Source organism: Gigantopelta aegis, chromosome 3 (genome assembly GCF_016097555.1).
Source record: "Gigantopelta aegis isolate Gae_Host chromosome 3, Gae_host_genome, whole genome shotgun sequence".
NCBI classification, from domain to species: Eukaryota; Metazoa; Mollusca; class Gastropoda; order Neomphalida; family Peltospiridae; genus Gigantopelta; species Gigantopelta aegis.
The window spans coordinates 71355553-71380099 of NC_054701.1; the positions used below are offsets into that span (position 1 = coordinate 71355553).

Consider the following 24547-nt stretch of genomic DNA (forward strand, 5'->3'; position numbering starts at 1 on the left):
TGTTTTAACACTCTATCCCCCTCTTTATAAATAAATTGAAATGAAATGAAATTGGCAACTTTGGCCAGGTTTTTCCCATAGACAGTCACTTACAAAGATTCCTTGCAGCTGTTCAAAAGATGTAGCCTTCGTGTTTCTTTTCTAACTAGACCAAGTGTTGCAGTGATCATATGTCAAATAGCCTTGGTTGAAAAATGGGCTGAGGTGCCATGAAACACACTTTTCTTTCCTTTTTATTTTTTAGAAGAATCTCCAGCAAAGAAAGAGTTGAGGACTATGATTCAGGCGTTCCTAGCAGAGGAAATCAAGAAGATGAAACAGAATGTGGATGAACAGATCAAGTCCACAGAAGAGACACTGAGCAAGAAAATTGAGAGCGTGGAAGGAAATTCACCTAGGAAAGGTGGTTCTGGGAAGGGAAAGAGAAAATGACATGCTGGATCATGATGTGAAAACTATTTATAGAAGTCACCAAACACAATTGTGGTTACATATTTATATTTTAATATATTGAATCTGACAAATAGGTCCAACATACATTTTGTAAGTAACAAAGTCATTGTATGGTGTGCAAAATGTTTATTGAAAAGTAATTGAATAAAATTGTGTACACCTTTTATACTGCAGGGAAACTGACAAATTCAACAAACATTCTTCAGAAATAACTGAATAGAATTGCAGATATATTTACAGGGTTTTAGCAGATAAATACGAATGTGTACAAGTGGCTCACAATTCTTATTTCAAAAGAACAAATTATCAACTGGTTTCAAAAATGGAGGAGTCCCAGCCATTCACAAAAGGAATTTTTTTTTAACCCAAAAAAAGAAGAAATACTGGAGAAGATGAAAGCTCTTTATTAAAAGTAGTCAAATAGAATAGTAGAAACTAAAGGGAATATGACAAATTCCAAAAAAGATTCTTTGAAGTAACTAATAAAATACTGTTCGACATTTATATCAGAGATGAACTAATAAATTCACAAATATTTTTTTAATATTTTTTACATGGTCTTGCTTTGTTCATTCCTAACATCTACAAATATCCTTATTTCACACTGTCAGAAATGCAGCAGTTTTCCCATTTATTTAAAATGATATGGCTTCCACCATTAGCAGTTGTCTATGGTTAGTATACATGTAGATGGTTCTGTCTTAGTATTGTCAGTTGGAAGAATCTACAGCTTGGGGAGCCAAAGGGACATTTTGACAGTATGAAATTTATAGTGACTGCCGTGACCATATTTCCTTGAGAGGAGAGTATTTTAGGCTTGGGATTGGTTAACCTCAAGCTTTCACATGACATCTTCTAGTACAACAAGTTTATCATTTTACACTGTGTGATAAATGTGGTTGTTTGCCCACTTGTGTTGGATGAGGTGGCTTCCATTACCGACTGACGGCAAACTTCAAGATACTTTCTGTCGTTTTGCTGGTTGATTGTCGGAGCAGTCTTCACTTGTCTCTTTATTAGAGTTGGAAACAACATCACGAATACCTCCCATCTGAAAAACAGTATAAAAATAATAATTTAAATTGTGTTGCAACATGAACATATTAATTAAACCAAAATCTTAGGAAACCAGAAGTCAGTTCATGTGTGTTTTACTTGGGTAACCAGTTACTTAAATATAGTTCTCGTAACCGACGAGTTAGGCCTACTGATATATGGTACTTTTAATTTTAGAATGTAATTGTTCACCAAGTCACCGATTGGCGGTTCTCGTGATTTTAAAGTTGTGTAACCAACACGCAAACAGAACAACGGTTCTCATGAAATATTGTGCCCTGTAATTGTGGAACTATTCATTTAACATTTACACTTTGTAAATACCAGCTAATAACATTTTAGTAATTCCTTTAATGCTTCATAGTAAATGAACATGTCAGCCTCACAAAGACTAATGAAAACGTTATTATGTTTATAAAATTGATCATTGTTTTTGTGATCCAACTTTGAAAACAACCCTGGAAAGCCACCTGTACAAAGAACCCTTAAGACTATAATAAAATAAATCCTAGAGTTTTATCAATGCTGACAAGTAAAATAAACACCCATCCTTGTTTTTTTATTGGCCAAAACCTACTTTTGTCCTTTAAGCATACATGATGCTTAAAGGTGCTCAATCATGGATTTAGTGGGCCTTATTTTTCTAAATATGGATTATAAATGGAAATTACATTTATTTGGAATACCAAACCTAGTTATTATATGATCCAAAACATTTTAATTGAACTACGATAGAGGGAATTCCATCACACGCTTCTTTTTTAAAATTTGGAAGTCTTGTGAAAAGTCATAAAAATACGGCAAAATAAACTCACAGTGATGAGGCTATATATACGACAACCGTATAATGTATTTTTCAATTTTATATAAATGAGTGCCGTGTATAGAGACTTGGCAAACGAGGGCCGGCTATATACATGGCAAATAATAAAAAATATATTATTTCATGACGAAAATAACTGAATACGCTGAAATAAAATAATAAACAGTCGGAACATGAACTCACCATTTATTATTATTATTATTATTACATGTATTATAATGTTGGTAAAATCATGTCGTGGTGGGGTGGGTGGGAGCAGTTATTATAGAAACATTACTTAAATTTAGAGCCTGGGAGTGGTCTCGGCGTTACTGGTATAAAAAAAAAAAATATATATATTTTGAGATTTACTTCCCCTTGCAATTTTGTGCATTTGAAATATGACTAAATACATCAAAATAAACTTAGTCATACAGTGTATTTATTTGCGGTAAAATTTACTTTTTAAAACATGTATGTAAGGAGCCTCAAAATTGCAATTGGTTTAAAATTATTAAGTTCAAGCCCTGTTGATTTCAGAGAATCTACCATAGCAGCTAATAATTTGTAATTTTTATTTATTTATTTATTTATTTATGATTGTTGTTATTATTATTTTAATTTTTTTTTTTTTTTTTTTTTTTAATACTATAGGGGCAATATGAAGCTATGGAAACCGTTCACAAAAGGGTCTGCTAGATTCATATACCCCCCCCCCCCCCCCCCAACTCCCCTGTTCAGAAAACGTACTGTTTGTACAGTACTTAGTATGTATTCCTCCTGTTCCAGATGGTTCAGTAATATGGATCAGTCTAATACTTATTTACCGCCTATATACATTTTTGCTGTGAATATAGCCAGCCCTCGTTTGCGGTGGCTATATACATGGCTGTCGTATATATAGTCGCATCGTATATAAACACCGTCTAGTTCAGAGTATTCTTTAAAAATGTAACAATTCCTATTCCAAGTCAGCTGTTATGGCATATTTAGCATATTAATGAATTTAATAAGGTGGAAAATGAAGGTGTTTGTGATCTAGATGTTTAGAGGTTTTTTGTGTACGACTAACGATAAATTTACCTATAGATGCAAAGGCCTAACTAGTACTAGTCGGGATTGTTGATGTTTAACATGCTTCTGTTAATAAAATAAATTAATGTATAAGCTTATTATCATTCACTACATGTTTTTATTAATTTTTATTAACTTATTTTCATTGTTGTTGTTTTTCTATTTACCCTACGTCGCAGAGGGCGGTCAAACGTTCTCGTTACACAAGCTTGGTAAATCGTACTGCGGTTATTCGGGGGTTGCCCATCACGTGACTACAAAAATAATACGTCACACCTCTTTGCTCCAAATAGCCTTTATTTTTTCCTGAATTATGGACCGTTGACATAATTCAATTATTTTTACAAAATATCAGTAATAAGTGGGTTATGTTAGTTATGTAGATGGTTAAATAAAGTACTTTTAGCGACAAATCAAATGTATATATTTTCAGATAATACTTTGTTAGGTCATTAATTAGGTCAACATCCATGACAGAGTGCCTTTAATGTGTGATATTTCCAATGTTTTGCCCAATTTTTTTTTTTTTTTTTTTTTTAAATCAATGAAAACCCTGTATTTGACCAAATTAGCCAATTGATTATTTTTATACAAAAAGGCTACAATAGTCAGTCTTTGGCTAATAAAATATTCTTGAAATTAACCACTTTTTAATAATTTTCAAGGAATTGGTTAAACCAAAATTTATTCCAATGTGAGCCCATAAAGGTATTGACAAAATCATTGATTGAATGATTGAATGAATGTTTAACGACACCCCAGCACGAAAAATACATCGGCTATTGGGTGTCAAAACTATGGTAATGCAAATAAATAAAGTGATGATCAACATCAATATAAAAATTCAAGGTTTAAACAAAAACAGTGTAAAGAACTGTGCCAAAATTAAAAATACAAATATCACAGAATTTTACGGACACCGAATTTTACTCTAAACTTCAATTTGTGCTGTATTGGCCATTCTCAAAGAGAATGTTACACCCCTGCACCACAGTGAGGTTACAGCACGCGCAGGGGTTGACAAAATCACTACCGTAACATAAATGATGTTTTGAAAATAATATAGGTAGTTGGAACAGTTCATTATGTGTTCTGGACTAAAACCAACACTCACTGTAATTTGAAACTTGACAACGGCTTCCTTCTTGGACGGAGATTTGTACAGCAGAGCGTATCTGTGATTATCGTCCCAGTAGAGAATCACCCGTATCGTGCTGGCGTGTGCCCAGCTCTCACCCAGTGCAGGAATCAAATGAGATGAGCTCGCACCTTCACTGCCTCGGAATCTTGTCGTCATCTGGTTTGTCAAGACAACCTACAGGAAGGAAATGTTTTATTTAACGACGCACTCAACACATTTTATTTACGGTTATATGTCGTCAGACATATGGTTAAGGACCACACAGATATTGAGTGAAGAAACCCACTATCGCCACTTCATGGACTACTCTTTTCGATTAGCAGCAAGGGATCTTTTATATGCACCATCCCACAGACAGGGTAGTACATACCACAGCCTTTTATATACCAGTCGTGGTGCACTGGCTGGAACGAGAAATAGCCCAGTGGGCCCACTGACAGGGATCGATCCCAGACCAACCGCAGATTGAGCGGGTGCTTTACCACTGGGCTACGTCTCACCCCAGACAACCTACAAATAAAAACAAGATGCACAACTTGGACATATTAGTTACAACAACAACAACAACAACTTTACTTTCAACAGAAAAATGCTAGTGGAAGGAGCTTGATTAGTTCAGTGGTATATATGTAGTACTTACTTAACGTGAACTAGGTTGGTTCTAAGATCAGTTTTCATTCATTTGTAGTTATTTTTGTGTTTATATCCAATTAAGGTTCAAGTATTCTGTCTGGGCACACACCTCGGCTATCTGGACTGTCTGTCCAGGACAGAGGGTTAGTGGTTAGTGAGAGAGAAGTCAGTGTAGTGGTCTTACACCCACCCATTGAGTCATTAAACTCACTCTGGGTGGGAGGCAAACCCAGTACCCACCAGCCTTATGTCCGACGGCTTAACCACTACACCACTGAGGCCCATTTCTAAGATCAGTCTCCTCATTGGATAAAATCATTGTTGGTTTTTGTATTTAAACAGGTTTTTCTATTCTAACCAATACTCCACAACCTACATATCAAAGCCCATGATAAAACTCTGAGCCAATGATGTTAACAGCCTACATATCAAAACCCAATATATGTGCTATCCTGTCCACATGGTACATGAAAGTCCATATAGAAGATTCCTTGCTGCTAATCAGTAAGAGTAGCCTATGTGGCAGTAGCAGGTTTCTTCTTTATAGACAGGTTTTACAATTTCTGTGTGTTAGATGCCCAATTACTGTTAATATAATAAATGCACTGGTTTTTCACATATTTTATTTACTAAATTCCATGACTTTTTAATGGGGTTTTTTCTAGAACCTTTTTAATGATTTTCAAGTATTTTTCTGCAGTTATTAACATAATCTAATATTACAATGAATTGGTGTGAATTAATCATTTCTTACTATATTTGCTGTAATGAGTGGGGCTGGGGAGGGGATTAACTCATTTTCCATAAATTTCCACAATCCAACTTAAAATTCCATGACTTTCTAGACCAGCAAAAATGACATTTTTATGACCCTATGAATTATTGTATTACCGGTATTAATTTTTTGTATGTTACACAGCCATTAAACAACTGTTTTAGCTAAATGTCTTGACATTTACAAAAATCTTATAGTTTCTTTTTTTTTTCTATCCTGTTTTTTTGTTTGTTGTTGGGTTTTTTATTGGTTTTGGGGGTGTTTTTTTAAATGTTAATTGCATGCATCAGATTATAGAATAGACTGTTTTAAACAATACTCTATGTTTTTATTTCATGTTACAGATGATAATTAAGAATTTTAATTATAGTTACTGCTAGTTTGAATTCTGTGGCCATCTTAATAAAACTCTGAGCCAATGATGTTAATAAGCGAGTCCGCAGTGACAAATCTTCAAAGTCATGTCTGAAGTGGAAAGCAATGCTGTCAATAACCACCAGCTTGACCTGAAAAGTTAAAAACATTCAACATCTTATTGTAGTATATTGGTTCCTTGGTATTACTAAATTAATGCAACACAAGTCAATAATTTATTATTTCATACTTTCCATTGTATGATGATGTAACAGATAAATCAACATCCACTACGAGGATTCGAACCACAAACCCTCTGCATGAGCCCAGCACTCTACCGACTGTACTTCTCATTCCAGCCAGTGCACCATGACTAGTATATCAAAGGCTGTGGTATGTGCTACCCTGTCTGTAGGATGGTGCATATAAAAGATACCTGAAGACTATAGGTCAAAATTACCAAATGTTTGACATGCAATAGCCGATGATTAATAAATCAATGTGCTCTAGTGGTGTCGTTAGACAAAATAAACAAATTATTTTTTTCTACTAACTGAGCTAGTAGGGAAAGAAATTCCCACTAACTATTGCCAGTAGGAGCACTCTATATACCAGCACTACTAAATTGACAAAATATTTGTATACGTTTCAAGAATGATTTTGAATAATCTGACAACTATAAGTGTAATATTTTCTAGTATTAGCAGAAGACTCTGATTCTGCCAGTCTGCTACTTTGGTTAACAGCAAGGAATGTGTATATACATTCTCAAAATCAGGACAACACATGCAAGGAATCCTTTAATATACAAGCATTAGCTGAAATAGGAAAAACCTAAGATAACAAAACTGCAGTCCATTGCATCTTAATCAAATGTCCTGTTAACTTCATATTTAAATGCAACTTGCAGAAAATAGAAATCTTATCTGTACAAATTTTGTATAAAGCTCCAATTTGGAATGGTTTTTGTTTTAGCATTTATGGTCAGTATATTTTCATGTGACTATAATATGTGAGGGAAATTGAAGAGTGTGTGTGTGAAGGACTGAGTAATTATAATTAAACAAATGATATAAAGATGGAATATCATAAATATAATGCACAAAATATAGACAAATAACATACACTTAAGCAAAAATACCGGGGATTCCCGTATTTAAGCCCTGGAGAAGATAAAATTTCATATGAAATTAGGCCCAGGGCTTAAATTAAGAAGTTGATGGGAATTTTTTTTTACTATAATAAAGTCACAAGTTAAATATGTTTCAATATCAAAGGAGGTGGCAATTCTAATTTCAACTGAGGAGGAGCAATCCATACATTCATTCTAGTCGTATTGGTTTCATAGTTAAGAAAAGAGAAGAGGTGATTGCTTCCGATGCCTAGGGCTATTATTATAAATGTTCATGTAGGGTTATCTTGAAGAGACTGTCCTGGGTTTGTTGCCATTGTTATGATGTCGACTAACAGAGACAATGTAATTACTCTAATTAAATTTCAAATATTTCTTTTTGTATAACATATATCAGTGACTATAGGTAGTACTAAACCAAATAACTTCCGGCTGGGTCAAAGTGCGAGGTGCAACAAACTTTTGATAGAGAAGATGTTGTCAACTAACTGAGACTTTTTAATTACACTTAATTTTTCTGTATAAAATATCAAGAGGCTGTATATTAAATGTGTTTCTGATCGTCCTAGTGTTTGTAATAGCTCAAACTTTATTTTCTAATGTGTAATGGTTTCGAACGTACAAAATTATTGGGAGTGGAAATCCAGTTTGGGCTACTTACACACAGTAGAACAATCAGAAACAAATGGAATGTACATACACTGATATTATGAACAAGAATTTGTATTTAATAAGTAATTTTAGTCGATACAAAATGTTACAAGTCAGAAACAATGACAACAAATTCAGGACAGTCCCTTTGTGGATTCATGATACTAAGGATTCTTGATGAAGTGAGTACCAGCAAATTGCAATTTTCTTATTATTTAGTTATTTAAAAAGGTAAACATTTGATATTGATTAATTTGAATGTGTTTTATTTTTTAAAATTAGCGTGGACTCCCATGTCCAGGTGACATTTCATCTATAAATAACAATTTAAATATCGACCAATTACACTTCGCCTTTTATAGCATTATTCAGGAGCATACAAATTCTAAAAATATCGGGTGAGACTATTTATGCAATAGGCGGACTTGTTGGGTCTATTTCAACATTAAAAACAGGGGGAAAAGTGCAGTAATAAACTCTGAATTGTATACTAGTATAAACAGATTTTATGGCTATACCATCACAGGGTTTTTTCCGTCTTGAAACGAATTTTATATAAAATTTTATATTGAAATTAGTTTCCGGCATACTTCGTAATTCATCCGAATCATTTCATATACCCTCGTCATAATCTCGAATGTTTTCAAATTCTTTTCAAATCACTGGCATGATTTTGCAAGTAAGGTTTTGATTGGTCAAATGAAAGGTCAATTGGACATGAGCTCCAACAGGGTGCTGTTGGATCCACAGGTAATAGTAATTAACCAGTGGAGCTAATTTTAATTAGATTGAAATACAGGAAACCCCAGTATCACCCACAGCATGTACATATATGTTAATTTATTAATGAAACGTAACCTACCTTTGGATGCTGATTTATGAATTTTGGAAGAAGGTGAATAGTGGCTAACAATTCAACATAGTCATGACAACGGAAGCAGTAAATTCCAGACAAAATCTTTTCCAGTGTAAAACTTTCAGCCTCTTCTTTCAGTTCTGATGTAAAAAAAAATATGGAAAAAAATAACTACAGTGCATACAGCAAGTTTACCAAAACAATACGGTGGCGTAAAATATCTGACATAACAAAATATTAACTTCAGATTTAGTTTGGAAAGTAGCACCAAATACATAATAATATGTATTGAACTCTATTAAAATATATTGTTGAACACTGTTAATACTCACACAGAGGTGAAGAACACTGTTCAAATGAAATCAATAAACAAGTCAAATATAATGAACGATTGATTTGAGCACAAAATAAGATAGCATCCTTCTTGCTTGTCAAATTTTTAAAACTAAAATTACTCAATGTAATGTAATTTTTGTGACCCAATTGTAAAATGACAACTTCTAAAGCTAACTGTAAGATTTTAAAATTACAAATGTTTTATGTAGTCGACCACTGCAATTAAGAAAATGTCCACGGTAAAAAAAACATGCCACTGAAAAATCCATGAATATAGTCCAAGGCAAAAAAGTTAATTAAAAACTCATTGGCATATTGCCGATTGCCGTGGGCAATTGCAGGTGTTGATGTAATGCTATTTTTGTGACTGATACAATTGTAAAGTGACCATGGATCAGATTTTAATTATTCAGCAAGTGCTACCTTTGGCATAATAACAAAATTAGGGCACCACTGAGGCAGACTTTTCCTTCAAAAGAGGGTCTATGGGAAAGGCATGATAAATCAGATAACGCACAACAGCATTTTTTATTGCCATCGACAACATTCTATTCTTTGGGGCATAGTGACAAGCAAGGAGGACAATCAAGACAATTGCTGTAACTGCCATGGTAAAAATTTGACCAATACATATTTGAATACAGCTACACATAAAACGCCCACAAAACTCCAACATATTCAACAGGTTTGTCCGTTTACATTCTAGACATTGTGTCATAATTATATTATAATTGACACCTAAAAGCTATTCATTAAATGACATGCTGGAATGTAAAAAAAAAGATTTCCAAAACCCAATACCAGCACTCTTGTCCATGCTAGCAATATGCTGACAATGTTGAGTGGTTGCTCTTGCTATGTCAGCCAGCCTCTCAACAATGAAGCTGCCTTCTGTGTCGATGTAAACAGCTTCACCACCCAGTCCACCAAAACATTCCCGAATCTGAACATCTACACACAGCTGCATGCTAAAATAAATACAAAAATTTATATAATCTTTTATATGCAATAATCAACATTGTAGTTATAATATTTCAAAACATGTTTGACAAAGATGACAAGACAAAAACATCACATAATATTATGAAAAACATTTTAAATGACTTTGACAATTAAAACCAAATTTAAAATAAATTGAACATTTTATGTTTTAAACTCTGCCAGTTTAAAGACCTTAGAGTTGGGAATCGCTTGGAGTTTCATCATTAATTATAATTGGTTTGCACCACTGATATACTTTTTATTATACCATCAGAATTGTCTGAATTTAAAAAGAAGTTTAATTATTATGACCATGTACCTATTGTCATGTTAACCAGGATAGACCCTACAGATGGCTAATCTTACTGTTTAATACCTATTCATGTGAAAACAAACATAATCCCCGGCATATTTAAAACATGTACATGTATATGAAATCTAAACAGTAGGAACATAAGTGGCCGTTAGATACCATTTATCTCACAACGAGTTGTTTTAAAATGTATCTCATGAGCGAAAGTGAGCTTGATACGTTTTTAAACAATGAGTTGTGAGATAAATGGTATCTAATGGACACAAATGTATTATTTTATTTCTTGCATATCCTCAAAACACAGGTTTTAATCAAATTTTAACATCTTTTTCGACTAAACGTTATTTACAGCCATTACACTTGTAGCTGACGTACACGTCACAGACACATGAATGTCAGGTTAACTATACGTCACAGTCTAATCGATTTCCATCATGTAGTTTTTCATTGGTTGTATGGCATTGGTAACCTGGTCATCACCTAGGAGCAGCCAGTCGTATGTCTTGAAATTGTTAACACACGTACATGTGTTAACAACAATGTGTAACCAAAAATAATGCATGGTGTTCTCAACAATGGGTGTGTAAGAAAAAATAACATTTTCTTCAACAATTGATTATGGATTTTTATAAACAATCATTACTCCTGAATATTTCAAAAATAAAAGTCTGCCGTAAAATTAACCATGACTTCTGTCACAGGTTAGACAATAAAGCTAATTAACAAGATAATTAATTTCAATCACCATATCTGTGTTTTACCAATACCAGGAGCTCCACAGAATTCAGTGATCTTTGCCAGCGGTACCCCTCCACCAAGCATGGTGTCCATCTCCTCAGAGAAGGTCAGTATACTCGGTAGACTCTGTTCACTGTACAGCAATTCAAGGGCTGTAACCGACTTGGGAACCGCCATCTTTCTGTTGGGTGTGGTGGTGTTTTCTGGGAACACGGTCTGCAGAATCTCAAGGGCATCTTCAGCACTTGTGCCAAGTTCTAATAAAGAAAACGGACAATTTGATCGGAGTAATTTAATGACACCTCAACCGTTTCCGCCATGAGCAAATTCAAGGCAAGCTGTAGATAAAAAAAATTCTGAAATGGTGCTAGGCACGCAATCAAATGAAGGAAGGAAGGAAATGTTTTATTTAACGACACACTCAACACATTTTATTTACGGTTATATGGCATTAGGCATATGGTTAAGGACCACACAGATATTAAGAGAGGAAACCCGCTGTCGCCACTTCATGGGCTACTCTTTTCGATTAGCAGCAAGGGATCTTTTATATGCACCATCCCACAGACAGGATAGTACATACCATGGCCATTGTTACACCAGTTGTGGAGCACTGGCTGGAATGAGAAATAGCCCAATGGGTCCACCGATGGGGATCGATCCTAGACCGATCGTGCAGCAAGCGAATGCTTTACCACTGGGCTACGTCCCGCCCCGCAATCAAATGAAGTTGCAAATAAAATATATTATAATTTTTACTGCATGGCAACCAATTTGCCGCACTCCTAAATCTTTCCAGACGAGTGTGGACAAAGACTGCCTCAACATATCAACAACCTTCGATCAGATGAATTTCTCTTTGATTCTTTAATACTGAAATAATGACTACATGGTGTAAAGTTAATAAATAAATTGAAAAATGTATCCACTAAAACAAAATCTCTAACATTCTTTTTGTTAATATTAAAGTCGATGACTTGAATCCTGCAGTACATAAGTGAAACGTTTGCATAGAATGCATTTTGCAAATACTAGAATAGCCAAAAATTCAGTGCATTTTGAAAACAATATAATAAAATGTAATTTAACAGTAAAAACTTGTAATAGTCAAACTATTTCACACTAGGTTCTGTATCCAGGTAATAACAAGTCACATCAGACTGAGTTGCCCATAAATTCTTAATTTTCTCATTATAAAATTAGTGGATTTGTGTCCCCCATGAGGCAATGTGAGATTTTTCAATCCAGTACCAACCCAGAATGAGTATACCACTAGTCTCAATGGGGAGATATATTGTCACATACACCGAGTTTTATCCACTTCACAGGTGCGATTATGGTTGTCTCCCAAGCGTATGACCATGGGGAATGCTTTACAGGCACTCAGGGCTCACCCTGGATCAAAAATACCTGTAGCAAAAATATTAGCCAAATGGAATTTTTATTAACCATATTGAAAACTCTTTAGCCAAAATTATTTTACGCAGTACTGTATAGAGTATTTATATATGAATATGAAAATGCATCTTTTTCAGCTACATGTAATTGTGTACAAACTGGAATAAATCTGAATAACAAAAACGTATTACCTGATCAAAATCAAAGACAGCAATGGGGGTTGGGGCAGGTTACATGTAGCTTGGGTGATACTGAGATAGCTCAAATGATGGCAAGTATGGAACATGTCCCTGTCAAGTATTCTAAAGTGTGCTAAAAGGGAAATACTGCAGCTTCACCATTCATCTCATTATCATCATCTAATAAAAGTGTATGTTTGTGATGTCCTAACAAAAAATGTCTTTGTCTCTGTGTTAAATATGTTTGTGGCATCTTTAAAACAAAATTAAAATAATTTTAAAAGGAGCAAAACTGTCAAAACCATTTGTAATGTTACAGCAGGGCTTCTAGAATTTTTATAAAATCCACTAGCCATGGGATCAGTGATTTAAAAAATTCACCAGCCACAATTAAAAATTCACTAGCCCAACTTTACTTTAAGTTCAAGTTAATACAATTTTACTAAATAATAGTAAAAATCAGATATGTCACCTAAAGAGAGAGATACAGCTTAAAAATACTAACATTGTGGGGTGGGGATGGGTGGGAGGGGGGGGGAGAGGCAGAATAATCATATTTACAAAATAGACAACTATTTGACCCAAAAATTTCACTAGCCATCGGGCATAGCAATAATAATTATTTACTAGCCCACTATTGAATATCACTAGCCATGGGAGTGGGGCTACCATAATCTAGAAGCCCTGACTATTAGTAACAACAATGCAGACATTGTAGAAACTTTGTACTTAATGATTCCAAGCAATATAGATTTATTTCTAACTGCATTCTTAACTGTCTTGGATCTGCACACAGTACAGGTACAAGAATGTAATCCTAAACACACCTTTACTTAATTCTGATGGCTTGATATGATGCAGATCCTCCACGGTCAGGAAGCCAGCAGCTGTTAATTTCCCCCTCATGGCTGGACTCAAAGCAAATGTACTCAGTTCTCTTTGACTCTGCATATTAGCACAATCCTGAATTACCAATACCTAGATACAAGGTACATATGCTGCAAGAAATATACAAAAAATAAATTAATAAAATAAAAAATGAACTATACAATTAGAAATCTCACATTGATACAATGTATGTCAACAGGGAGAACTGCATAGACCCGGTCACCGATTCTCTTCTACAATGTGTTAATGTGTTATTTTATGTCACAAAAACAGGGCTCAAACTTAACGATCGCAATTGCCGTCACTGAGATATAAATTGCTGTAGGTAGAGAGCATCACCAACGGCACTTTTGTGTCGTCGGTAAAACTCCTCAATGATGGCAAAGTGTATACACCTGGTGTACATTAACTACCAATATTTAACATTTGCACATTTGAAATATGTCAGCATACAGCAAATTAACCTTTCAGTCACGTTTATTTGCTGCAAATGTCATTTTAAAAACAAATTGCCATAAGCAGGATCAAAATTGCTGTCGGTGGGCCGTTTCACCCATGGCAATTATTTTTAAAATTGCTGTGGCAATTATTTTTAAAATAAAATTGCCATGGGAGATCAATTCTTAAATTAGAGTCCTGCAAAAATATGACATATAACAGAACTAGTATAAAAAAGACCAATAAAAGAACTAGCTAGTTTAGGGCATCGGTTGGAATTTAATCATCAACCATTGAAAGAAAAAAAGAAATGTTTTGTTTAATGAAGCACTCAACACATTTTATTTACGGTTATATGGCGTCAGACCACACAGATATTGAGAGAGGAAACCCGCTGTCACCACTTCATGGGCTACTCTTTTCGATTAGCAGCACGGCATCTTTTATATGCACCATCCCACAGACAGGGTGGTACATACCACAGCCTTTGATATACTAGTCGTGGTGCACTGGCTGGAACGATCGTCAACCATTGAATATAATCAGTTAACAGCTACCGATCAACTGTTGATTACAAATCAATATATATGAATATAAGGATTTGAAAAATAAGGACCATGCATCTATTATGAGGTTCACTGGGATCTAGACCATCCAAATGTCTATTTTTACCTTTAAATAACTATTTAATATATTTCATTCTTTTTTATCTACACATGAAAGCAAACACTAACCCCAACAATATTTACATCAATACCATCTTCTAAATAGGAGATACAATTATAATTAATATTTTTCCACAATTGATTACAAATTTTTATAATCGATCATCACATCGGTAAAGCCAAATTGATCAACTGTTGATTATAATAAATCACTGAAACATCACTAACACACACCCCGTCAAGTCTAGACAACCCCCCTGCTAAAATTCCTGCACACGAACCTGTTCTAGGGTGACAGGCCTCTAATCATGATCATAGACATGCCTCTGAACAATCATTTCATTTGCGTGTCGCTCAGGCAAATCTACTTTTACGTCACATATTTTTTGTTCAGGCATTAAATGTAAAGTTTGTTTTGTTTAATGACACAAATAGAGCACACTGATGTCAAACATTTGGCAATTCTGACACGTAGTCATCAGAGGAAACCCGCTATATTTTTCCTAATGCAGCAAGGGATCTTTTATATGCACTTTCCCAAAGACAGGAAAGCACATACCACAACCTTTTATCAGTTGTGGTGCACTGGTTGGAAGGAGAAAAATTCCAGTCAGTTGAATGGATCCACCGAGGTGGTGGCATTAAATGTAGGATTGAGGATGGGATGTAGCCAGTGGTAAAGCCCAATGTGTGATTGGTCTAGGATCAGTGATTGTTATCAATGGTCCCAATGGGCTATTCCTCATTCAAGGCAGTGCACGACTGGTATATCAAAGGCTGTGGTGTATGCTATCTGTCTGTGAGATGGTGCATATAAAAGATCTCTTGCTACTATTGGGTTTCCTCTCTAAGACTATATTTCAAAATGGAGGCAGGACGTACCTCAGTGGTACAGCGCTTGCCTCATGCGCGATCAATCTAGGATCAATTCCCGTCGGTGGGCCCACTGGGCTATTTCTCGTTCCAGCCAGTGCTTCATAACTGGTGTAACAAAGGTAGTGGTATGTACTATCCTGTCTGTGAGATGGTGCTAATCGAAGAGTAGCCCATGAAGTGGCGACAGCGGGTTTCCTCTCTCAATATCTGTGTGGTCCTTAATCATATGTCCGATGCCATATAACCGTAAATATGAAAAAAAAGGTGTTGAGTGCATTGTTAAATAAAACATTTCCTTTCTATATTTCAAAATCACCAAATATTTGACATCCTATAGCCAATGATTAATAAATCAATGTGTTCTATACATGTAGGCCTGTGTCGGCAAAAACAAACTTTCACTTTAAATTTAAGACATCATTTACACCTATGGACATAAAGGTTTGTGCAAAAAATAAATTTAGGTAACCCATAAATAGGTTAACACAAATGTTTAATTCTCGAGTCAAAGACCTGGGGCTTGGGTGAGATGAGCTTGCGTAGTTAAAAAAAAAAAATTAAAAACAAAATTTTCTTTATTAAAGCAACACAAATATGCACATATATCAACAAATGTAAAATAATGTTACCAAAACATTTCAATTTAAGTTAATAAATTAAATAAATGTATTACAAAATTCTGACACCTAAAGAAGGCCTCAGTCACAGTCAGTGTTGCTTTTTCGTTTATCGTTAATCTTGTAACAGTGATTTCTCATTTCACATTTATTTTGTTATGTTGATAATAAAGTCTTTAAAAATATGAGATTATAAAAATGTTGTTCCTGGATAGCTCAATACTTAAAAAAAGAAAGCAGTAAATACAGCTTTGGTCCTTTTTCCACTTGAACATGGCGCCTCCACAGTAAAATGAAAGTTAAAGTTGCGAGCCATTTTATTTTAGTTTAGTGAGCTTTTTTAAGATAGCGTGGGGTCTGTTTTGGACTAATTTACTTCATTATTTCATAAATAGTAGTAGATTTACAAAATATTTATGATAATATTGGGCATAGCCTTTTGTTTTGGTTTGCTGTGGTTTTGCATCCATAAACAAACTCAAGAAGGTATACAATTTTGGCAATGAATGCTCTGGCTACCCTGTACCATTTATAACGAACCACGGAACAAACAGCAACGAAGCGACGCCTAGCGGCAACGTAATGTCAGGGTGATTGTTTCCGATGCAAGTCAGTTGCCGAATGGCTGAGTAAAACGAGATTGTGTAGGGATGGCAGATCCCAAATCGAGTACGCATCGTCTGCTGTTTAAGAAGTTTTTAGACAGGTTTTGTTCAGAAGTTGATACCCCAGCGTGCGATGAAGATAATCTGCCATTAAAGCTGTATTCGCCAAGCATTTTGCCGTGTGAAGTGGAAGGAGAATGTCTGAACTGGGTGTTGCAGTATTTGTCTTGCCAGTAAGATCACAATAATTTATTTTGTTTACAATACTATAAGCCTATGACATACCCTTATTCACAACATCAAGGGTTTTTTCTTTGTTTACGTTTTGATTTAGACCTACTTAATGCACATTTTTCAAGATAAACCCCTTCTATAGTCCTTCCCAGCCTCTGAATTGTTTTTGTAAATAATTTCAGTTTCATTTGACATAAAAGTTGAAGTGATTTGGAAATAACAAAACCCCACTGTTTTCGTGTGTCATTTAAAAAGCAAAGGTTCAGAAATACATAGATTGTAATCATAATGCATACCATAGTATCAAAAAGGTATAATATCCGCCCGGTCCCCTCCTTTATTATTTTTAGTTAGGGTTAGGGGTTAGGGTTAGGATTAGGGTTAGGGTTGGGGTTGGGGTTAGGGTTGGGGGACGGGGGACCGGGCGGATATTTTTCCATCAAAAATAACATTCACAGCTGGGAAGGACTATAGTTATGTCAATTTATTAATAACTAAATAAGTGCTTGCTAAACTATTTTAAATTAAACATTTAAAATTTAATAGGAATTGCTTAATTCTAAACAATAGATAAATATAATTGTTAAACTTAGGGCTAATCATATAAGCATATAAAGTTAAACTGCTCTTGTTTTCAGGGGACAATATTATTTTTATTTTTAGGTAACTATAAGTTAGCTATACAACCATGTCCAGTGTATCAGCGCGTCCGGTGATTCGGCGCACTTGGTATTTTGTTCAAGTATGCTTAGGAAGTTGTTGTGTTATCGGTGTTTTTAACGAATTAAAGTTCAATTTCTTTTTCAATGGTTAATAAAGTATCAACATATTTATTGTTAAGGGTGTGCACAATTTTTTTTGTTTTATAATTATCAATAATTATATCATAATTTCAAAATAAATCATTCACCTGTTTTTGTGTATATAAACGCTAAGTAGGTCAGCCTTATTGATATTAAGAATGTTAAAACCGGTCTCAAAACACCTTTCCCGCATTTTTTAAATTATAGTAAACAGTATAAATATAATTATTTTTGTTTGGTTATTTTTATTTAAACTGAAAAGGAAAACAAAGACAAATGTAAACAAAACAAAATTTTCACACCTTAATAGACAGTCATTCCAGTTCACAAATGTCACATTGCTATAAAAAATAAAAGCAAAATAAGATCCACGTATGTGCACAATCCACCCGAGAAAAATAAAATCCATGTAGGCATCTTAGCCATGCATGACAATGAACATGTATACATCTGTAGTACTGTGCCACTCGAGCAAACGATTCCGAAACTGATCATTTTCATAGTAATATTTTTAACAAGACAAAACAAAAAAGTTCTGAACTAATTTTGGGGTAATAGTGTAGTGTTTATGGGCCAAAAGTGAGGTCATGGGTGGTCTATAAATAGTGGGGTCAACGATCCACATCTACTGCGCCAAATCACCGGACATGCAAATCGTTTTGGATACAAGGAGGTGCCTATAGTTATGCACCATTTTAAAATGTTTATTTACTACAGACATAAAACAATTTGTAGTGTATTTCAGATTATGCACTGCTTCCTTGGTGAGAGTCACATTTTATTAAGTATTTCACAGTGTTCACATAGAAAATGGTCCTTGAATGCTTAGGTGTGCCGATACACCGGACAGCACTGTAGTCCATCCCATCATTCTATATATATAAAAAAATTGTAAATAATTTCAGTTTGGTTTGACGTAAGAAGAAAAGTAAAATTGTTTTGGAAATAACAAAAAACTACTATTTTTGTACGCAATTTACAAATCAATCGGCTCAGAAATAAATAACTTGCGGTACACTTCATAGTATGAAAAAAGACATTCCATGTGGGACGGACTATAGCTCAAGTTGCTTTCAGCCCTCCCCTTATGATATGTGTCTAAAATAAATGAAATTTCCAAATCTGATGCCACAGAGCTTTAGTATGATTATTATCGAGTCCAGTCATGAGATTAAACTTACATGCTGTTAACCAGTACCAATGCTACATGAAAAAACCTGACGCCCACAAGAAAGTATAGCACAAGTTCGTTCCACATATTTTTGTTTACTAGTACCTGTTTTGTACCTAAGGTCCAAAACACACTAGGTGTGGGTCTGGCAAGTATAGCACCATGCAGTAATGTAATGCTTTGAATCAAATGTGACAAGATACACCACGTCTGTGCTGACTTGAACCTCAGATCTGGCACCGAACGTCGTAGAACATGCGCTGTATTTAAATACCAATATTTTAAAGACCAGAATATTTTCTTATTATTTTATAGTAAAACTACTCTGGTATTAAGACCACCCCACTGTTACGGATTACGACCAGTAAATTCAGACCCACATACTTTCGAACTAGCAAACAACTGGTCTACAAATTAGCAAGTCATGGTTAATTTCTGGAATGTAAGGCATACAGTCCTTTTATTGTATAACTTGCACACACTAATGTTCAAAAGTAACAGTTAAGGCCGTCCCAACTAGTGCAGCGCATTCAGTGATTTCCCTAGAAATTAGGCAAGGCATGGTAGACCAAACACTTTTGGGGCATTTTCACCATTTTCGGGGCACTTGTATTTCATTAAAAAAATACACAAAATTAATTGAAATGCACATTAATGTAATTTATGTGCCTGCTTTAATAAATGAATGGTAAAAGATATAAAAGGCATATTTTATTAATTAATAATACCTTTTTAGGTGTTTTATAAAGGCAGTTTTAGAATTAATTACTGAAACAGGCTTGTTTAATCTCAGGACAGCATGTCACTGATTATGGCAAGATGGTTCTAGGCTATTGAGGCATGGTGCTGCACCATGTTAAAACAAGCTGGGGAAAACACTAGCATTGGCATCAAAAAATCACTTTCAATGAATTACCATATCACTAGCGCATTGCGCCAGCGTCGTTTTTTTTTTTTCAGTCGTTCCAAAAGTGATTTTTGCTGCTTGCTACTCTGACGCACAGAGAAACTCCCAGTTTATGATGTCATAATGTTGTAATATTTTAGGTCTTCCACCCAAAAAACTTGTGTTGACACCATTGACGGATATCTTTTTCTTTTACTGAAAAACAATGCCAAAACAAACTATTAACAAAGAAAGGTTGATCATAGAGGTACAGAAACACCCATGCATATACGACATCCTATCGGTTAGTTACAAAGACATAGAAATGACAGCCAATGCCTGGCCAACAATGTCGTGTACCCAAAACTTCCTGTTGCGTTTTTTATCAAGTAATCTCCTCCTATACAAATAGTGAAATACATTAAAACCAATTTACTCGAAATTATCTTCCTGGGAGCCATGTTTTCAAATCAAATTAGTTTTTCTTTTCCTCCTTTCAGCTTTTCTCTCTCTTATTTCTGCTTGACACGCTGCATATATGTGGGCATTATTGACACTTCAGTGTTGATGTACTGCTGATGCACTGCACTAGTGTGGGATGGTCTTTACACTGTACTCAGAGTAACATGTTTTATGAAAGCATCCTAGTACTTAATTTTTCAAAAAAATTCATGACAAATGCAACGATTTGCTGCAATCAGTCACACAAGCCAGAAGTCACATGTTTTTATTACATTAGACGTCCTAAATCATTGGGAGGGTATCATTTGTCCAGGCAGTTGACCATCTCTGTTGTGTAATAATTAAGATAAAGAACGGGCCCAAGCTGACAAATAACTGAAGCAGGCATGACACTTGATTATTCTAACTTGCAGTTCAATGTAAATGCCAATACACCGTCATCACCTATTAATGTTATCAGTTTAAGACATTGTTGAAAACTGGCAAGAATAGGGTGACACAAAATTCACAATCAATATTTACTAGAGCTGAGCTGTATACCGTGTATATACCTTTCAGTATCAGTATCATGTCAATACCGATTTACAATACCAAGCAAATTTCAAATTACAGAAATTTTGGAATTGAAGAATTTTATCCGCCATTTAATAAAGCACTAACAATATAATCCGACAAATGCAAAATAGCTGAAAAGAGAAAGAGATGATGGGCCTTGTGTATGAAATTTTATTTTATTTAGATGAAATTAGTGGGTGAGACTTAACTCAGACATGCATTTAAAGCCGAGTATGCATACTGAAAATACTGCTTGATATCAGTATTGTATCAATATCGAATACTGTGCCGATACCAAGGTAAATCACCCATGAAATACCAATACCATTTTGAATGTTGGTCATTTCAGTATTAGGACCACCCCACTATTAAGACCAATTTTATCAAGTCTTGCCGATTGTCGCAATAGCAGAGTTTCACTATATATTAAGCAATGTGGAATTAGTGGAATTATTGTTGATGTTTGTAGAAGAAAATAGGCCAATGTCCAAAGATATGAACACATTCAATTATATTGATATACAGATAATACATAACAGATACAAACACAGATGTTAAAATACACTAGACATGGCATCTTTGCCATACTTTAGCTCAGTTGGTTAAGTGCTCGCTTGAGGTGCTTGTGTCGCAGGATCGAATCACCTCGGTGGATCCATTCAGCTGATTGGGATTTTTCTCGTTCCAACCAGTGCATCACAACTGGACAAAGGCTGTAGTATGTGCTTTCCTGTCTGTGGGAAAGTGCATATAAAAGATCCCTTGATGCATTAGGAAAAATGTAGCAGGTTTCCTCTGATGACTACGAGTCAGAATGACCAAATGTTTGACATCCAATAGCCGATGATTAATTAAGCAATGTGCTCCAATGGTATCATTAAACAAAACAAACGTCTTTGCCATACTCACCAGATACCATACGTTCTTTTTAAATGAGTGACACTTTATCTTCAGAAAGAAAAGATATGTTTAATAAAACCTCAGCTCATTGTTTTATCAGCTGCTGAAATAAGTATTGCCTGAGGTGCATGGTCTTCTTCTCCAGAACCAATTTTGGTTTAGCTAATTTTCAGACATGTGGAGTATTTTCTTGAAAATTAATAAAATGCAGTTAATTTGAGGAATAATTGATTAGCCATTTGCAGGCATCGAAATAAGAATTGTGTCTAGTAACCCATTTACAGGTTACCACAAAATATAGCCTGGTAACCTATAGGTTACCACAACTCTATGATAGTTAGAATTGAATTCCTGTTACTACTACTTTTTAACGCCCATATATGTGTGCCAGATGATTATTTTAGTATACATGCATTTATGAATGTTTTGAAATTGTATTGGTGCGCGTGAACATCTGTACGAGAAATGAAATATGGAAGTAAATTTATCTAGTGGGCGCTGCTTAAGGTAACACTAAACCAATTAATTTCTGGCTGTGTCAAAGTTCGAGGTGCACCAAACTTTTGACAAAGAAGTTAACACCACAGGTCCTGTGATTGGTTATACATGTGAGTGTGTTGGTTGAAAAATTTGATGTAGTACCACCGTGTCAAGTAGCCGTGTGCTTGGAACATGTATGGGGTACCTGTAAAAAAAAAAGTACTCCAATTTTGTGCGAAACTAGGGGTGTTGTAAAAACATCTGGTTATACCGAAAATGAGCCATGAAAGGTACCATTTTCTGCAGTTAATACCTTGAGGTAGGGGTTGTAATACTGATATTTATAGGTCATAGTTTGGTTGATATATTGCATATAGTGTTTTTAAACACAAACATTAACGTGGTTGCCTATGGGATTTTAATTGGTATAGTCCAACCTTAAATGTGCATTGCCGAAATTGCTTGCAATTGCACAAGTGTGCACGAATGTCGGTGCAGTTTCGTACGAGAAAACAAAATGTGGAAGTAAATTTATCTTGTGTACGCTGCTTAAATGCGGAATGACTATAATTGCTTGCAATTGTACAAGTGCGCGCGAACATTGATGCAATTCCTTACTAGAAAATGAAACGCGGAAGTCCGGAATACATTGCCTTGGTTTACGTTCGGAAACAAAACTACCGTTCATTGAAATTTTTGGTCGAGAACGAAACACCGTTCTTGACTTTTCGTACATGTGGTAACCTCCCAGTAACGTGAACGACTTATTTCGATGCCTGCATTTGACAAAATGCTGTAGTCACTTTGTATAAAAATTAGCAAAATGGCAGTGTACAAGGTGAGCCCTGTTCTCATAGCATTGATTCCTCAGTTGATCCATCACTTTCATGGGTTATTTTCTATTTTCTGACCGCTATATCATAGATCCATACTGCCAACCTGCTAGAGAAAGTGCATGTATTTGAAGATTTCTTGATGTTGATTGAAAGGCGTAGCCTCTGTAATGCCAGGTGGTTTCTTCTCTAACAAGAGACTGTACACATACAGTTAAATCCAACCTAATAACCATGATTAAGCAATATCATGATATAAATTGTTAGAACATCAAGGAAGTAATTTTAGTACACACAGGTGTTCCTTTGGCAAATATATGTTATGTGGATAATATGGTAATGTAATCATCTATTATTAATGGCAGGCTGGTCAAATTTGTAGGCTTATACTTCATGTTACATGTAGTTGATTAATTAATTTACCTCAGTAATTCATATTATAATTGAGACTTAATGACTTAGTCATGTTAATAACCTGTACATGTATGTACGTCTTATCAAAACATCTGATGAACAGCCTCAATGTATGGTCAGGCTGGTAGGTACAGAGTTCAGAGCCCGGTACCAGCTCCAACCCAGAGCGAGTTTTTAAGTGCTCAGTGGATAGGTGTAAAGCCACTACACCCTATTATCTCTCATTAACCACTAACAACTAACCCACTGTCCTGGACAGATAGCTGAGGTGTGTGCCAAGGACATCGTGCTTGAACCTTACTTGGATATAAGCACGAAAATAATTTGAAATGAAATGATGCATGGTCTAGTGGTCAAGCCTATTACTGGGTCCTATTCAAGGTGAATTTTAATGGCTCAATGATATTTATGCTATAGGTCTACTGTGCATTATACACTTAGAAATAACAGGTGAGAATGAATTTTACATTTATAGCTGGCTGTTGTCATGTGACAGAATCAGGTTGATACTGAAGACAGCCAAATAGTGATGTGAAAATATTAAATATTGATGATTAAATATTAAATATTGGTCTCGGTGATGTCGTGGTTAAGCCATCGGACACACGGCTGGTAGGTACTGGGTTCTCAGCCAGAGCAAGTTTTAATGGCTCAGTGGGTAGGTGTAAGACCACTACACCCTCTTCTTTCTCACTAACAACTAACAACTAACCCGCTGGCCTGGACAGACAGCCCAGATAGTTGAGGTGTGTGCCCAGGACAGTATGCTTGAACCTTAACTGGATATGAGCACGAAAATGAGATGAAATAAAATGAAATGAAAAATATTAAATATTAACATTATACAT

The 24547-nt window shown here is 35.0% G+C and overlaps 3 protein-coding genes across 8 annotated transcripts in view; 2 read left to right on the forward strand and 1 right to left on the reverse strand.

Annotated features, from left to right (window-relative positions):
• LOC121369019 (coiled-coil domain-containing protein 189-like) overlaps positions 1–1004 on the forward strand; it is a 13416-nt gene extending 12412 nt beyond the window's left edge. The window contains exon 9 of the mRNA XM_041493823.1: positions 245–1004. Within this exon, the coding sequence (XP_041349757.1) occupies positions 245–432 (188 nt within the window). The 3' untranslated portion in view covers positions 433–1004. The remainder of the gene's footprint in view (positions 1–244) is intronic.
• Positions 842–16983, reverse strand: LOC121369018 (DNA repair protein RAD51 homolog 3-like). Of its 5 annotated transcripts, none has more exons than XM_041493821.1 (8): positions 16883–16983; positions 13700–13870; positions 11303–11552; positions 10065–10231; positions 8934–9067; positions 6309–6440; positions 4500–4700; positions 842–1504 (listed from the first exon to the last, which is right to left on the reverse strand). In XM_041493821.1, exons 2-8 carry the CDS (start codon positions 13821–13823, stop codon positions 1409–1411), a joined length of 1104 nt encoding a protein of 367 aa, XP_041349755.1. In that variant the 5' UTR covers positions 13824–13870; positions 16883–16983; the 3' UTR covers positions 842–1408. The 5 variants fall into 5 exon arrangements, with proteins under 5 accessions (XP_041349755.1, XP_041349752.1, XP_041349753.1 ...); XM_041493818.1 differs by lacking the exon at positions 16883–16983 and adding an exon at positions 16604–16875; XM_041493819.1 differs by lacking the exon at positions 16883–16983 and adding an exon at positions 16580–16875.
• Positions 16961–24547, forward strand: part of LOC121369017 (protein phosphatase 1E-like) — a 24709-nt gene continuing 17122 nt past the window's right edge. For both annotated transcript variants that reach the window (XM_041493815.1, XM_041493817.1), the window contains exon 1: positions 16961–17194. In XM_041493815.1, the coding sequence (XP_041349749.1) occupies positions 17007–17194 (188 nt within the window). In that variant the 5' untranslated portion in view covers positions 16961–17006. The remainder of the gene's footprint in view (positions 17195–24547) is intronic.

Coding starts and splice junctions, on each gene's coding strand:
- LOC121369018 (XM_041493821.1), bottom strand. CDS start 13,823: ATGCAGAGTCAAAGAGAACTGAGTACATTTGCTTTGAGTCCAGCCATG. Junction 11,553..13,699: donor GCCATCAGAATTAAGTAAAG/GTGTGTTTAGGA, acceptor TTTCTTTATTAG/AACTTGGCACAAGTGCTGAA. Junction 9,068..10,064: donor TAGCATGGACAAGAGTGCTG/GTATTGGGTTTT, acceptor TTTTTACATCAG/AACTGAAAGAAGAGGCTGAA.